Source organism: Electrona antarctica (assembly GCF_951216825.1).
Source record: "Electrona antarctica genome assembly, chromosome: 19".
Lineage (NCBI taxonomy): Eukaryota > Metazoa > Chordata > Actinopteri > Myctophiformes > Myctophidae > Electrona > Electrona antarctica.
In genome coordinates this window covers 22833479-22850389 of record NC_136800.1, presented here as the reverse complement: position 1 = coordinate 22850389, position 16911 = coordinate 22833479, and the positions used below count along the sequence as shown (strand labels likewise).

The window sequence follows — 16911 nt, the reverse complement described above, 5'->3', positions numbered from 1 at the left end:
TCGCAATCAGACTCTTCTCTTCAGTTCAGCCTGAGCCTGTGGGTCGAGTTGGGTGGGGGACTCCACATGGGTGTCAACAAATTGACATCTCCGAGGGACACAAGATTAATACAAACCCCTCGTCAACGGTTTGTTGTTGGGTAAGTGTATTATTATTAAACACAGGAATGTGAAACTTCTATACTATTGTCCCAACTTGACATTTAAGGATATTGCTTTTTTTTGTGTAGGCCTACTGTCTGTTAGGTATTTTGTTGTCATATCCTTGTGTCAAATCTTACATGTTATGTCATATGCATATTTGGTTCACTTTAGTTTCCTTTTTTTACGTTTAAAACGACAGTCATAGCCATTATTTTAAGAAGGTGGGTCACGTTACGTACGTGTAGCAGCCAACAAATGCCATTATGGTTAAGAGAGCAAGCTAATTAAGTAATTGCCTCCCTGGAAGGAATAAGACTGTGCCAGTGTGCATGGTTTCATTGGAATTTGGAAATGCAGTGTTTGATTGTTTAGAACAAGAATGCCTGCTGTTCTATAGGCACGACCTGCTGAACCAGTTGGTTTGCAAAACAATGACTGACTGAGGCTGCCACAGTGAATGGCTTCACCAAGAGCAGCTTAAACCATGTTTGACCCCTAGCAGCCCACAGGGTTGGGTCATATATTACTTATATAATATAGTCGGTTACTGAATCCAAATTGCAAGTCATTTGTTTATATAATAGTAACATTAATCCCCTGGATTACAAAACCAAATCTAATTTAATCTGAATACAAATTTGGATTACTGCAAAGTAAAATATGAGTTAAAAATAAATGATTTGAGCGTCACCATTCATGCATCTTTAAAATCTCCACATATTTTGATTTAGCATATTCAGCATTTACAGGTGGTCAAATTGTCATAACACAAACTGCAGTTGGAATGTGTGTATCCATGTGGTGTGGGATGTGTGTGTCCATGTGGTGTGGGATGGATGTGTGTATCCATGTGGTGTGGGATGTGTGTGTATCCATGTGGTGTGGGATGTGTGTATCCATGTGGTGTGGGATGTGTGTATCCATGTGGTGTGGTATGTGTGTATCCATGTGGTGTGGGATGTGTGTATCCATGTGGTGTGAGATGTGTGTATCCATGTGGTGTGGTATGTGTGTATCCATGTGGTGTGGTATGTGTGTATCCATGTGGTGTGAGATGTGTGTATCCATGGTGTGGGATGGATGTGTGTATCCATGGTGTGGGATGTGTGTATCCATGTGGTGTGGGATGTGTGTGTATCCATGTGGTGTGGGATGTGTGTATCCATGTGGTGTGGTATGTGTGTATCCATGTGGTGTGAGATGTGTGTATCCATGGTGTGGGATGGATGTGTGTATCCATGGTGTGGGATGTGTGTATCCATGTGGTGTGGGATGTGTGTGTATCCATGTGGTGTGGGATGAGTGTATCCATGTGGTGTGGGATGTGTGTATCCATGTGGTGTGGGATGTGTGTATCCATGTGGTGTGGGATGTGTGTATCCATGTGGTGTGGGGTGTGTGTGTATCCATGTGGTGTGGGATGTGTGTATCCATGTGGTGTGGGGTGTGTGTATCCATGTGGTGTGGGGTGTGTGTATCCATGTGGTGTGGGATGTGTGTATCCATGTGGTGTGGGGTGTGTGTATCCATGTGGTGTGGGGTGTGTGTATCCATGTGGTGTGGGATGTGTGTGTATCCATGTGGTGTGGGATGTGTGTATCCATGTGGTGTGGGATGGATGTGTGTATCCGTGTGGTGTGGGATGGATGTGTGTATCCATGTGGTGTGGGATGTGTGTATCCATGTGGTGTGGGATGTGTGTATCCAAGTGGTGTGGGATGGATGTGTGTATCCATGTGGTGTGGGATGGATGTGTGTATCCATGTGGTGTGGGATGTGTGTATCCATGTGGTGTGGGATGGATGTGTGTATCCATGTGGTGTGGGATGGATGTGTGTATCCATGTGGTGTGGGATGTGTGTATCCATGTGGTGTGGGATGTGTGTATCCATGTGGTGTGGGATGTGTGTATCCAAGTGGTGTGGGATGTGTGTATCCATGTGGTGTGGGATGTGTGTATCCATGTGGTGTGGGATGTGTGTATCCATGTGGTGTGGGATGTGTGTATCCATGTGGTGTGGGATGTGTGTATCCATGTGGTGTGGGATGTGTGTATCCATGTGGTGTGGGATGTGTGTATCCATGTGGTGTGGGATGTGTGTATCCATGTGGTGTGGGATGTGTGTATCCATGTGGTGTGGGATGTGTGTATCCATGTGGTGTGGGATGGATGTGTGTATCCATGTGGTGTGGGATGTGTGTATCCATGTGGTGTGGGATGTGTGTATCCATGTGGTGTGGGATGTGTGTATCCATGTGGTGTGGGATGTGTGTATCCATGTGGTGTGGGATGGATGTGTGTATCCATGTGGTGTGGGATGGATGTGTGTATCCATGTGGTGTGGGATGTGTGTATCCATGTGGTGTGGGATGTGTGTATCCATGTGGTGTGGGATGTGTGTATCCATGTGGTGTGGGATGTGTGTATCCATGTGGTGTGGGAGGTGTGTATCCATGTGGTGTGGGATATGCTGTAGGCTGTTACTTTTGAATGCGTTCTTGTTGCTGCATTATTAAACTGGGAGGAGTTTTCTACTGTAATGAAAGTGCAGCAGAAACTATTTATCTGCCAAGTGTGTAGCAGACCCAGCTGGCCAATAAGGTTGAAGACTGACTGATGATTTACCCAGCTGGCCAATAAGGTTGAAGACTGACGGATGATTTTAAATTGCTTTATTAATGAATCAATGTAGAATTAAAATAAACATAATATGCATCATAAATCAGACAATAATCAAAAACATCCAACATATATAAACACAAGCTGTTCACTTAAACCATATTTACATAACCAATACAATCTATACAGTGCAGATATCAAATGCAATATGAAAACAATAAACCTCAAAGAATGTAACACAAGACCATCGGACCATAATAAACAATAAATAGATTTTCACCATGTCCTCTTTCCAGCTGGGTGCTAATTGTTGAGTCAGTGTGTCCATGGTTTGTTCCAACTGAAATGTACATTATGATTATAAATAATTATATTACACCTAATGCTTTGTAGATCTGCATTTTTACAACTATCACAAGGTCACTCAATTCTCCTTTACGTTTATACGTTCCATCGCCTTTCCTTTGGCCGTCCTTTCCATCCTTATATTCAACAAATGTTTGTCTCTGATGCTCAACCATGGAGGACTGTTTTAAACCAGTCCCCTCCTCCACAGCTGAGCTACCTGTGTTCCAATCACCAATTATCCTTAACTAGACCCATGTCAAATTGAAGGGCCAGCATGTCAACACTTCCTGAACATCACAATAAAAGGTAGACTGCGGGTCCGTTACAAAGTGGGTGTAAATGTGGGGATAATAGGTAGTAGGACTAGTAGGACTATAATAAATAATAAAAAAGAAATTGCTATAAGATGTTATAAAAAATACATATTTAGCCCCATGAATGCCCTGCCCCCCTGTCAAAAATAGCTAAAATCGCTAAAACGAAAGAAAGCAGCAAATGAAATAAATAACACTCATCTTTTACTTTCTCTAATAACAACCTAAAACATGAACCTTGGTTGAAAAAAAGTTGTCCTTTAAGTACAATTTTAGTTGTACTTTACTTGAGTATTTCCAATTTCCAATACTTTGGTTTGGTTGCTTGCTTAACAATTTGTGTGAGTTTTTTCTTGCTTTTCACTTTGATGTTATTGGCATGGAAAACATAGCTTTACATAAAATAAAAATAGGACCCGTCTGAACTGAGTGGTGCTGTACTGTACTGTACTGTACTGTACTGTACTGTACTGTACTGTACTGTACTGTACTGTACTGTACTGTACTGTACTGTACTGTACTGTACTGTACTGTACTGTACAAGCTCTCCTCCCTGGCCTGTGGCCAACAAATGCTATTTCCGTACTCGGACAGACGGACACAGGGACATACATACGGACACACATTGCTGTCTATAGAGCGTCGCAGTCCCGCCCCCTACCAGGGATAGACATTTCAAAAAGTATTTATTTAAAGACATTTTAAGCCTCGTACAAAGCCAACTCGAGTTGTGACAAATCATGACAACAAACACAATTTTTCTGGCCGAACAAATAATTAGAAAGAAGAAGAAAACGGCAGGTTACAACACTTTTTTTGTTGTTTTTCTTCTTTGTAATTATTTGTTCGGCCCAAAATGTGTTTGTTGTCATGATTTGTCACAACTCGAGTTGGCCTTTTCCGTGGCGTAATCGTCTTTAAATAAATACTTTTTGAAATGTCTATGGGAAAAATGAATGAGGAATTCACTTCTGGTCCTAGCGTCGTCATAAAAAGGGCGAGACTGCGACGCTCTATAGGAGTGGCTAGCACCACACAAAAAACATATTTATATTGCCAATTGTGGGGGGAAAAGCTATAGGCCTATAGACAGGCCATAGCTGTGTAACATTGTAGGTCAAATTAACTTAACAATACAAACAAAAAGTGTGCTTTTGTTGTTAAGAAAAAGTTTTTATGGTGGTTTTGCACTAGTCACAACAGCTCACACATGTTTCTGCTGTGTTTGCACATGTCTGTACTTCACCCATTTCTGGACTTTTCTTTTTAAAGGACAACTTTAGTTTTTTTCAACCAAGGTTCATGTTTTAGGTTGTTATTAGAGAAAGTAAAAGATGAGTGTTCATTTTTTTTCATTTGCTGCTTTCTTTCGTTTTAGCGATTTTAGCTATTTTTGACCGGGGGGCGGGGGCATTTGAACATGGAGCTAAATATGTATTTTTTTATAAAATTTGATAGCGATTATTATTTACTATAGTCCTACTAGACCTGCAGGAAATTATATCTGGCCACAAAAGATCACAGGATCTACTGAATGTGAAGGGGGGTACTATAGGGGGCTGCCATACTGGGTTGTATGGCTCAACAGGTCAGTTTGTCACCCCCTTCACATTCAGTGATCTTTTGTAGCCAGATGTAATTTCCTGGGGTCTATAGACTATAGTGATTTCCAATATTTATAGTGACTCATAGGAATAGACTATGTGACAACCAGGTATAGTCTGGTGACCACCGGAGAGACGGGTGACAGCCGGAATGTAGACGGCACCCGGGTGAGCAGTATGGGTTAGCGCCCCAGCCTGTGTCCTCCGTGAGGAGGAAGCCCAACAAACCTTGGTGAGGCCTTTAGGAGGGCCATTATAGTCCACCACTCCTGAATGGAGTGCCTGGTACTGCGTCTGGTGCAACGCACAGGTCCTGGGCCTGGTGAGAGCAGGAGTGGACCTGGTGAGACGTAGGAGGGGCCCGGTCAGGAGTCAACCCACAGAGCCTAGTCCTTCCACGAGCCAGATTTATCCCTGATGGACTGATCAAGGGTAGCTACTGGGACGTAAGTCGGGATTTGATCAACCCTGGCTGGGTCGCCTGAGTGAGGGGCATGATGTTGGAAGACCCGAAACCCTGTTGACCTCAGGGAACATCACTGAAGATACGTCCCAGGTGAATCCATGCGATGAATTTATTTTTTAGTTAGTAAATAATAAAACAATAAATAGCTATAAAACTTCCTAAAAAATTACATATGTATCCCCATGTTCGAATGCCCCCGCCCCCCTGTCAAAAATAGCTAAAATCGCTAAAACTAAAGAATGCAGCAAATGGGAAAAAAAATAACACTCATCTTATACTTTCTCTAATAACAACCTAAAACATGAACCTTGGTTGAAAAAAACTAAAGTTGTCCTTTAAGCAGGCAGTTAGAAATTGCACATCTTGTGTGCAGTGGGTGCATATCTGTCTCCTCTTGGGAGCCAGGTGTACAGACTACAGAGTAGATGATTTACTTAGTTTCGGATGTGTCACAGTGCTCATGGTATTCTCTGTTGAAGGCCAATACCAGCAACATGCGACAAGCCCTTAGATGGAACCCTCAAGGCACAAGAAAGAGAGGAAGGTCAAAGAACACCTGGCGCCAGGGACCTTGACATCAAGCAATGTAGCCTGACATGAAAACAGGATAGAGGACTCAACGGCCTATGCTCCATGAAAACCTGCGATAGGCATAAGTAAGTAAAGTATTCTCTGTTTAGTATAGCATTCCAATTTGCTCTGGTTTTTGGTTTCCAAACTAGTGAAAATAGACGATCTACAAGCTCACGTGTTGCACCGCACCACATTGTAAGCTTATAGATCTGCCATTTTCACTAGTTTGGGTCACAGCCAGGGAGACATCAAATGTCTCTTTTCTTTGGTTCTCGATCTGAAACGTTTGGGAACCACTGATCTATACTACTCCACTAATTCAGGGGTTCTCAACCCGTGGGTCGCGACCCCTCGGGGGGTCGCCAAATTATTTAAAAAAAAAAAAAAAAATATTTTATTATTTAAAAAAAAAAAAAGATTTTTTTTAAATTTTATTTTCACGATTTTTCTAAAATAGCAGACCTACAAGCTCGTAGCGCGCCGCGCGCTATGAGCTTGTAGATCTGCTATTTTTCAATAGCTAAATTATAACAATGCTTAAAACACCAAAAGGGGTTCCCGCCCAAAATTGGTTAAGGTTATTGTAGCAATCAATTTATATTGGGGGTCGGGAGGGGGCGGGGCGGGGGTCCCGAGACATTGCCAAAGCATTTCCAGGGGTCCCCGGCCAAAAACGTTGCACTAATTGACTGGATGGGAAACTGACTTTGTTGGATGTATACAGCAGGCTCTTTATGAGCCGTCATTGGTAGTGGTATTGCAGTGCAGAGGTTCTCAAACCTTTTTGTCAGTACCCCTTTACCTGATTTCTTCATCCAAGTAGTAGTCCTGACATTTTGCTTAGAAAACAAATGTTTTGAATGAGTGATACCCACCTTTTGAAGAATGTAATATTACGAATAAGAAATTACGTGAGAATTGCAATTAACCCCTCCTGAGCATATTTAAAATGGCCATAACATTTCAGTAAGTAAGTTTTGTACATCAATATGTTCACCAAACAGTATAATAGCAAATGTATTTCTGATTTTTATTGCAAATGCAAATTAACATATATTTGTACATATCTGGCAAAAGTATAAAACACAAAGGTTAGTCTTATTTCCATTGTGGTCCTCCTCATTGCTTTCTATTCAAACAGTTGTAGTTTAACACTACAGATCAGCAGGATCACAGTTTGTCAATGTTTTATCATTAAACAGAACAGTGCATTTTACTTTTCATTTTGTCTAACAAACACTAGTGTAGTCAGCTTTTCTTTAAAAAAAAAAGCTTTTTGCATTGTCTTCATACAAACCTCTTGGCATGACATCACAAAAAAATAAGCAGGTGGGACAAAGCCTCAGTTCATTTTGGCTGCAAGTGATGTTGGTGATGGCAGTGAAGTAATACTAGCAAAATAATTCACAGGGTATATCGTCAACGCATCATGTTACGTACAAAGGATGAATTGGCAATTATTTTCAAAATGCTACAAGAAACAACCAGTGTTCTTTAACCACAGTCAACATGTAAAGGTAAACGGCAAAAGGCCTGCGAGTCACTAAAAATCCTAAATTACAACTACAAACTTTAAGTTTATGTCCGTTGTCTCTCCTAACAGACGCCATTGTAACATTGTCCGAATACAACAGTGTCCAATCTGGTGCAAATAACTTTAACATTGTCAAAACGTACAGCAGGTATCCTACCCGACACCAAGGTTTACATTTCGTGGCGAGACGACCTCCATAGACATTGTAGGTTTATTTATGCATCTTTTTAACTAGAATCAAAAGATGAAATAAGGCCTGTCACGAATGCATTTGGAATAATGTAATGTAACTTCTTGAATACTTTCCAACCAGCAATTCAGATTCAGATTCTAGATTTGTATCTCCCACACCCAACCCCACCCCAACCTTGTGCAAATAAGTATACATTCAACTCAACTGTGACCATATCATTCAGATGGCGGTGTTCTCTGATGTCCTTCAGATAGTGACAAGTCCCACTCCGGGCAGGGTGAGTGAGCCCTCTCCCGTCCCAGTCTATGACATCAGAGACAAATGGCCACTGTGTGAATTTGGTCAATGGGTCTCTAGATTGCTTATATCTACGACAGATACTCTGGTCCTTTGAATGTGGCAGTCTCAGGCTTTTATGTTTCATTACAAATGTTAAATAAAAAAGAGGGGGAAATGATTTCTAGCATCTTATGGCCAGCCGATTAATAATCTGATGAATAGATCCATAACAAGCATAACCAGATTCTTTGAATGTCCATCCTACGTCACAATAGGATCTCCATATGCACAGCTCTTCTCAATGGCCAGGTTGTACCAATTGCCCTTTCCTCCCTTATAGGCACTGGTGACGATTCTAGCCCAGCCATGTTCTCCCTGAAAGCATAAATAATCATCTTTTAACAGTCCGTACAGCAATAGCAAATTGTCAAAAACACCACTGTTTTTACAGCACTGGCAGTAGTAACTGTTAAGCCAAATTTATACATAGTTGCGCGATGGTGTCCCGTACCAAAAATGGCTAATCTACAAAGCAAGCATCGCAGTGTGACATGTTATGAGCTTGTAGATAGATCAGCTATTTTCGGTGTGTGACAAAGTATATCAAGCTCTTCAGCTACAGTCATGTGTGATTTAACCCCAGTCTTCAGACAGGGTTGACAGGGTATGGTTAGAGACTAGAGTCTATATATAGAGAAGCAGACCGACCCAGAACTCTCCCCATGAGTTCCTGATGATCCAGTACTCTGTGCCGTCCTCCGCCACACCCCAGCCAGCCACTGATATGATGTGGTTCATGAGGGAGAGAGGGTGGAACTCTGCAAAGATCCCCCCAGTGTAGGCTTCTAATCCAGCCGTGGCCATCACTCCACAGCTAAGAGAGAAAGAGAGGCTTGTAAATTGTGAAGATGCGTGAATCATCATCATGAATTACCACCACAACACTTGAATGATCATTAGAACTTTACAAATTACTAGCCAAGTTAGGATGGTACACTGACGATCATAACACTAGTGTACTAGTTAGTGTACAACCTTGTATGGTGACTAGCAAAAGTCGAGTTATTTTCTCCATTCTAAATCCCATAGACATGTTCAAAAAAAATATATTTTTGTAACACAAAAAATAGGCTTCCACTATTTTACTTATATGGATTGGATATGAAGCATCACATCATGCAGAAAATCCGTCTACAAATGGACTATATCTCCCTTTACGCATGCATCCAAAGCACGGCACTCCCGTTGCACATAATCAGCATCATGTTGCATTGCATTGGATTTGTTTTCGTTCTGTAGGACAGTAGCGTTGTCAGTTCTTGCTAGTTTAATACCAAAAAAATAAATTAAATAAATAAAACACAATCACATGGTTTCCTACTGTAGTTATTTTATTTTATTTTTATCACTGTTTAAAATACAGCAGGTAACTGAAATGAGCTGTGACTCCACAGCTCGTCACAACTGTGACTCCCTGTCACCACACAGTCACTGCCTGGCACACCATATGATGTACTGTATCCCACATATCCTACTACTGCACTGTTTACTTTAGTTTACTGTCACATTTTTGCCATTCTGCAATTTTATGACTTGTGATTGCCACCTTTCTAAGGTGTGGCTCTGTAGGAGTCTAGCCAACTAAATTATAAGAGCGCTGGGTCTGTGTGTCTGCAAATATTTAACTTATATTATTACGGAAGTCAGTGTGGGCCTGTGATCAGGCTGAAACCTTGCCCAAATATGGAGTCATACATCATACAGTAGATATGTTATAGAGTGATACTCAACCTGTGGGCCAATTGACCGCCTCTCGGTTGCTATTTTAAGTAGCCAGATGACCCTACCGGTTGTGCTTATAACCACACGTTGGCGGCCAACATGGAAGTGCCTCAATGGGCAGAAAATAGTGAATTCTGGCCGAGAGCGTTTTCCCCGACTGCCACTCTTAACTCAAAGTGGCTACTGGCCGATCACAGCGCATCCTTGCACAAGTGCACTGACCAATCACAGCGTGTCCTTGCAACAAGTGGTATAGACTTTCGAAGCACCCGTCATAGACGACTGACGTCACAGGCTGGCTACATAAAGTCCAAGATCCACATTGGAACCACGCTGTTCCCACGGCCATGTGGAATGGATCCCAAGATCCACATGATTAGATTTTTTCCCCTTTCATACATGTAAATACATGTAACATGCAAAACATACATACACGTAAATAAGATTCCAGACAAATGAGCTGTCCTATAGTACCTGATGGGTCCGTTCGTGTAGAGCTCAGCCTTCATGTGGTCCCTGCCGGAGACCTCTCCATAGTCTCCCACCTTCCACAGCGTGTAGTTCTTCACCACATCGCACGCATCAAAGAAGGTGCACGTACCACACTGGTTGAAGAGCTCACACTCTGTAGTGTAGACACATGGAGAATATTCTTTATAATGGTGCACATTCATGTAAGATAGATGTGGTTGACGATCAAAAAGTATTCCAAATCTAAAGCTATCATGGTTCATATAGATCATGTGACATGTTGCTACAGCAATAACTTGAAAGTCTGTTGTCTGCAATCAAGCACCGTTATCTTTATTAATTAGGCTTAAGCATGATAAGATCATATTATTTATTCATTATAGATGAAAATGCAGAGATTAGTTAGATATTTTGGGGGCTTTTTGCCTTCGATAGATACACATAGGTCGACAGGAAACGGGGAGAGAGATGGGGGAACAACCTGCGACACGTTGTCAGGCTGGATTGCCAGCCTAGGTGCTCAGACCGCTAGGCCGGCCCGGGCCAATATATGGCATTTTTAACCATAACTGTAACTACAATTATAATAACTATAACTATATATTGTTCACCACTGTTGTAGTAATAGTTGTGGTGTGGACATCCACTTGAATTGATTAAGATTTGTTTTTACTAAACTTGTATTTATAGTGCTTGGTGTGGAGTGGACAGCTCTTAGCTCATAGGCTTAAATACAGAATATATACAGTATTTTGTCACATTACTGTACATACATAATACATAGGTCTAAATGTCTGAATTGTCAGTGTGAATAAAATACTCATATAGTGGCAGATTACACCCCCTCCTGGGGAATCTTTGTCATGGCACAATTATGTTTTCACATCACACAATCGAGAGTTTCAGGCCTCTCTACCTCTAAAACATGTGTCATGAACCAACCCACGCAATTAAAATAGTTACGAGTACCGTAGCTCACTTTGATTCTTGGCCTGGTAGTTATTGCAGGTTTCATCAGGGATGCCGTTTTGGTGAGCGTAGGCGTACACCCTGAGGTGGTCTCCTCCGTAGCAGGAGCCCGCCCTGCCACAGTCGATCACATTCTGGACAGACAGATAGGCTGAGGGCCAGGCTCCTCCACGCTTGATATTGATCCGATCTAGGGCCAAAATATCATAAATGGTAAATGGTGCCTATATATGTATATTATATAGCGCCTTTATCCAAGGCACTTTACATAGATTGTGCATTATATTCACCCATTCACACACACATTCATACACCGATGGCGGCGGAAACCATGCAAGGCACCAATCAGCACATCGGGAGCAATTAGGGGTTCAGTGTCTTGCTCAAGGACACTTCGACACTAACTCTGGGGGAGCCCGGGTTCGAACTGGCAACCTTGCGGTTTCCATCCAGCCACTCTACCCCTGAGCCATCGTTGCCATCATCGTTGTTATACACCAAAGGAATGACATGTAGTTCAATATTAATGTTATTACTACAATAAGTGTTTGTATAGTAACAGGGTTCTGTATTCCTGTCTCTTCAGCTCTTTAGTAAATGGGAAATGCCGTTTAAGGCCAGGATGCCAATTATATCCAACCGGCAACCAGGAGAGAGAATTTATACATGACCCAGTGGAATTGGAAGTAATGACACAAATAAATGAGAACAGGTAAATACGTACACACAGACGCGCGCGCACACACATACTACGTTTGTCAACATACTGTAGCTTAACTATAGGTGCGCTACTGTAGTCTATGTTGATGATGAGAAAGTATTATATGCAGTACACACACACACACACACACACTATTGAACACCTTTTACATCTGCGTGTTAATTCGAAAATATTGAACCAATGGAAAGTATTAAAACACACTTTGGACAAAACCTCCTAACTCCATTGCACCCTCAAACTGTCTGCTAAAACAGCTAACTCCACCACCTCTCCCCCTCTCATGCAAGTAATTGACAATAAATTCACGACACCATCTTTGACGAGGCAGTATTGCTTTGTTTTCAAAATATAAGGTTTTATAAATTTCCTGAAAAATGTATATTTTTCTTTTCCTGAAAAATGAACATTTTGGAGTTAGGTGGTTTCCTCCCGACAGCAGAGATATAATAATCTAACATAAAAGTGGAACTTAGTAAGGGCATTTTATCAGGTATTTGACCAATCTGGGAACTAAATCGTTACCAAGAAATTTCTTCACCAATGTGTTTCTAAAGGTGTCTAATAACGTGTACTAAAAGTTTGAAATTCAACTCCCGTGGGAAAATTGAGTTATTAGCATAATATGTGACCATACCCATAACATCCTATATAAGGCAAAAAAGTCCAAATTTCATCATTCTTTAAGTAGCATGTGACATATGAAACTAGGGTGATTTCATGATTCTGAATCCATTCCAAGCATTAGTTTTGCACAAAAAACACTCCTTGGGCTAAATTAGGCCATATCCAGTTGACCAAATGTGCTGACCTCATCACGTTTGTGTGGCCGTTTTCCTCCCAAGGAGTGTTTTTTGTGCAAAACTAATCAGAATCATGAAATCACCCTAGTTTCATATGTCACATGCTACTTAAAGAATGATGAAATTTGGACTTTTTTGCCTTATATAGGATGTTATGGGTATGGTCACATATTATGCTAATAACTCAATTTTCCCACGGGAGTTGAATTTCAAACTTTTAGTACATGTTATTAGACACCTTTAGAAACACATTGGTGAAGAAATTTCTTGGTAACGATTTAGTTCCCAGATTTTCATAGATTTCTCTTACTAACTGGAACACTACATTCTTAAACTGTTAAGACCCCTGTTACAGAACAAATGCACTATAGTAATAATTACATTAATACTATTAGATTATAGAGATTTACAAAACACTTGTTTGTTTTAACCAAACAATACCCTCTTTAATTAGAGACTGTAAAGACACATTTAGTCATGCAACAACATATTGTGCCACTATTTATCTAATGAACTTATATGACCTGCCAGTGCACTGGTGGCTCCCATGGCCCAGCATGAGCCACAGTACTGAGGAATGTGTTGGTTTCTTGTGGCGCTCACATAGTTCTTCCCATCGATGTTTCTCCAGTCCCAGGAGGACGGAAGATCCGAGACATTTACGTATTCATGTGGCCTGGCATATGTCCTGCAAAAGGAATGATATGTGGGTTCTAGCTCTGGTCCAGCTATGTGGGTTCAATGATCTAAGCACAACAAAGTCAACAAATAAATCTCCAAACTGCAATTTACCTGACATAATCTGGTCTGTTGTCCCTGATCGGTTTGTAGCATGAACCGGATATATTCTGTATTCCATTGCTCTCCGCATATTCCCAAATAAACGATCCATAAAATAACAACAATAACACAGTTATTACTAGCGACGCCATGTTTGTTTATCTCTCCTCCTCTCTTACATGCCTACAGTGCCCCCTAATGTTTGGCATAGAACATGTCACCAGAAGTCATCTCAATCATGATTTAATTATTCCTGGCTTTCTGGTTTAATGATTCCTGGTTTCAACCTGCAGAGGCCAGTGCAGCACTAATCTTCTGCACTCAGAAATGTGACTTGTGTGAAGTTACTACAGTGTTCCCAACCTCACATGGATATAATGCCACTATGTATGACTTTTCTCATCTGCATTTTAATGCTTTCTCAGCATGTGTAGGTAACTATACCATATTTCATGTCAGAACATTTCTCAAGTGGATTCTATTTCTAACTGTTATGAAAGGTCACACCACCATGTCAAAAGTGCCATATCACTTTCAGCTTGAAATGTACAGTGTTCTAATTTTGTCTCCATATCCTTTTCATTGATAAATTCCAATTTCACAGTTTATCCTGTATACTGTGTGCATTCTCTCACCTGATTGGATTCAATTGGTATTCCGACATGACATTGTATTTTCTGTTTTAATAAAGTAAACTGAACACTAGCAATGATTACTATCAGAACATAGGGCTATTTAACACTTGCTTTAATACCAAAACTCACTTTCCCCCATTTTAACTTGATGTATGTCAAATAGCAAAAATATTGTACAACGCCACACACATTGTGAGAATGTGAGCCTTTTTTGTGGCCAAATGTTCACCAAAATTTCGCTGAATGTTACTCCAATTTGCTGAATGTTTTTCTATTTTTGACGTTTTGTTTCCTTTTTGTATTTTCTGTCCTATAACAAGATGCCTAGAATAGGGATGTTAGGGTTCAGGTCATTAATGTAACAAATTAAGATGAAATAACTAATCACCTTCACAGCACTAGCACCAATAACCACATTCATAGTAAGTTGCCCTCAGCTGAATTTCCAGCAGGAGGCATGCCTCTCTCCCTCCATCATCCAGCAGCTCCCCCATATCTTTCCAAATTGATAAACAATAAGTAGCTGCAAAGTAGCCAAAGCAAGCTTATCAACCAGTTGATGTAAGTCAGTGAATGTAATCACACACTTTCTGTCCCTCTTCTCATTTATTCATAGTTTATATGTAGTTCTTCCATTCACTCCAATTCATGAGCAGCAGAGAAGAATTAGACCTACAGTTGTTGCTGGTACAGTAGCTGTCATCTTCACTTCAGGCTGTTCGGAATTTTCCTTTTCAATTTCCAGGTTTACTCTCCGTACATGAACAGTTTCCATGTCACTGTCAGTCATCGGATCACCAAAAACACTGACTCAGTCACTATTGCACCTGTTGTCTCTATATGCATGACTCCAGTGTGGCACATTACTGAGAAGTACATATCTTTCTTGCATTTTCTGCAATCAAAATTTACTTTCTGTCTTGCTTGGCTAACTGATTCCCTCAGCCAGGGCCTGGTCAGACTTTGCCCCAACTCATATTATTACGACCTGATATTACAACCTGTGTGTGTGTGTGTGTGTGTGTGTGTGTGTGTGCGTGTGTGCGTGCGTGCCATTTGTGTGTCTGCCTACCTTTCCTAGGAAGGTGCTCGACTGCTCGTCCAGTTGAGGCTGGCTGTCACCAGCTTGGTTTCAGCGTGTCACCATGACCATGATGGCCAAGGTGTTGGCAGGTAGAGAGGCCTGAAACTCTCGATTGTGTGATGTGAAAACATAATTGTGCCATGACAAAGATTCCCCAGGAGGGGGTGTAATCTGCCACTATATGAGTATTTTATTCACACTGACAATTCAGACATTTAGGCCTATGTATTATGTATGTACAGTAACAGCTCTGGACATAGACTTGTTGTTCCTGTAAACTGAGCATGAACGCAACAATCCAGTGTTTACTGTCACATAGTAGTAGTAAGTAGCCTTGCCGAGCCATGAGGCCCATAGCCTATCTCCTGTTTCTATAGCGTGAGGCAGCTTGATGTACAAGTACACCCCCTGGACATGACGCTGTATGTCGCAGGGACTCTCCAATCCAACCCTTGATGCTGAGTGTCAAGCAGGGAGGCACTGGGTCCCATTTTTAGAGTATTTGGTATGACCCGGCCGGGGATTGAACCCCGACCTCCCAGTCTCAGGGCGGACACTCTAACCACAAGGCCACTGAGCTGGTCTCACATAACCACTAATGTACAGTATATCGGGTTCACGTTATCTGTACATTATTGGACTCATCTCTGACAGACAGTGGGATGAAAAACGGTTCCAAATGTGATCGAACCGATTACTGGTTCCTCAATGGTAGATCCGGTTTCTCCGGTTCCAGATCGCAACCCTAAACCTGGGCAACTGCTGGACACCGAAACCTGAACACGGCAATACGCTGTGCATTGTCAGCACAATAACCATGCGATGTCAAGATTATTCCTACTTTTATACTATTTATGTATTTATTAATTAATATTTTGTTACAATACAAGGACAGCTGATCACGTCTGCTGGCAACGGTTGTCATCTTATAACCTTAGCAACCTGAAAATGCATTAGTAGGTCTTGATCCGTCCAACCCACATGAAAACAGACATCTATGGCCCAGCCTAGGCTTTTGGGCTACAGGCAGGGTGACTTTAACCTGACTCCGCCAGATGGGGCAGCAGAGAGTACACTGGGTTCCCCCCTCCTGCTCCCATCTGGGAACTCTCAGGCAGACTCGATGCCCGGCCACAAAACGGCCTGGCCAATCAGCAGCAGCTAGAGGCGGGATAGCTGCTGCTGATTGGCCAGGAGAGTTCCCAGATGGGAGCAGGAGGGGGGAACCCAGTGTACTCTCTGCTGCCCCATCTGGCGGAGTCAGGTTAGGGTGACTTTGCACTCAGCAGAAAAGTTTGCTCGCATTAACAGTCACTTTCCACACAGAAGACTAATGCAAAGCCTAATGACCTGTTGGGATTTCATAGTACATATATCTTAATGACCAAGGTTATATTACAAGATGAGTATCAAGTCCAATCAACTGAGTGTTTTTGCATGCAGAAGCACTATTGCTTTAAAACCCATATTTTGTTACAATACAATTAAGGACAGCTGATCACGTCTGCTGGCAATGGTTGTCATCTTATAACCTTAGCAACCTGAAAATGCATTAGTAGGTCTTGATCCGTCCAACCCACATGAAAACAGACAT

General features: G+C 41.6%; 1 protein-coding gene and 1 long non-coding RNA gene across 2 annotated transcripts; one reads left to right on the top strand and one right to left on the bottom strand.

Moving 5' to 3' along the window:
* The first annotated feature begins 55 nt into the window (after positions 1 to 55).
* LOC306912554 lies at positions 56 to 16272 on the top strand. The gene is made up of 3 exons (XR_013788398.1): positions 56 to 140; positions 5976 to 6152; positions 15315 to 16272. It is a non-coding gene; the product is annotated as an uncharacterized lncRNA (long non-coding RNA).
* On the bottom strand, positions 7340 to 13770 carry LOC306912553 (cathepsin Z). The gene is made up of 6 exons (XM_079488870.1): positions 13611 to 13770; positions 13343 to 13506; positions 11308 to 11487; positions 10332 to 10482; positions 8784 to 8949; positions 7340 to 8450 (listed from the first exon to the last, which is right to left on the bottom strand). Exons 1-6 carry the CDS (start codon positions 13748 to 13750, stop codon positions 8337 to 8339), a joined length of 915 nt encoding a protein of 304 aa, XP_079344996.1. The 5' UTR covers positions 13751 to 13770; the 3' UTR covers positions 7340 to 8336.
* Positions 16273 to 16911: the final 639 nt, after the last annotated feature.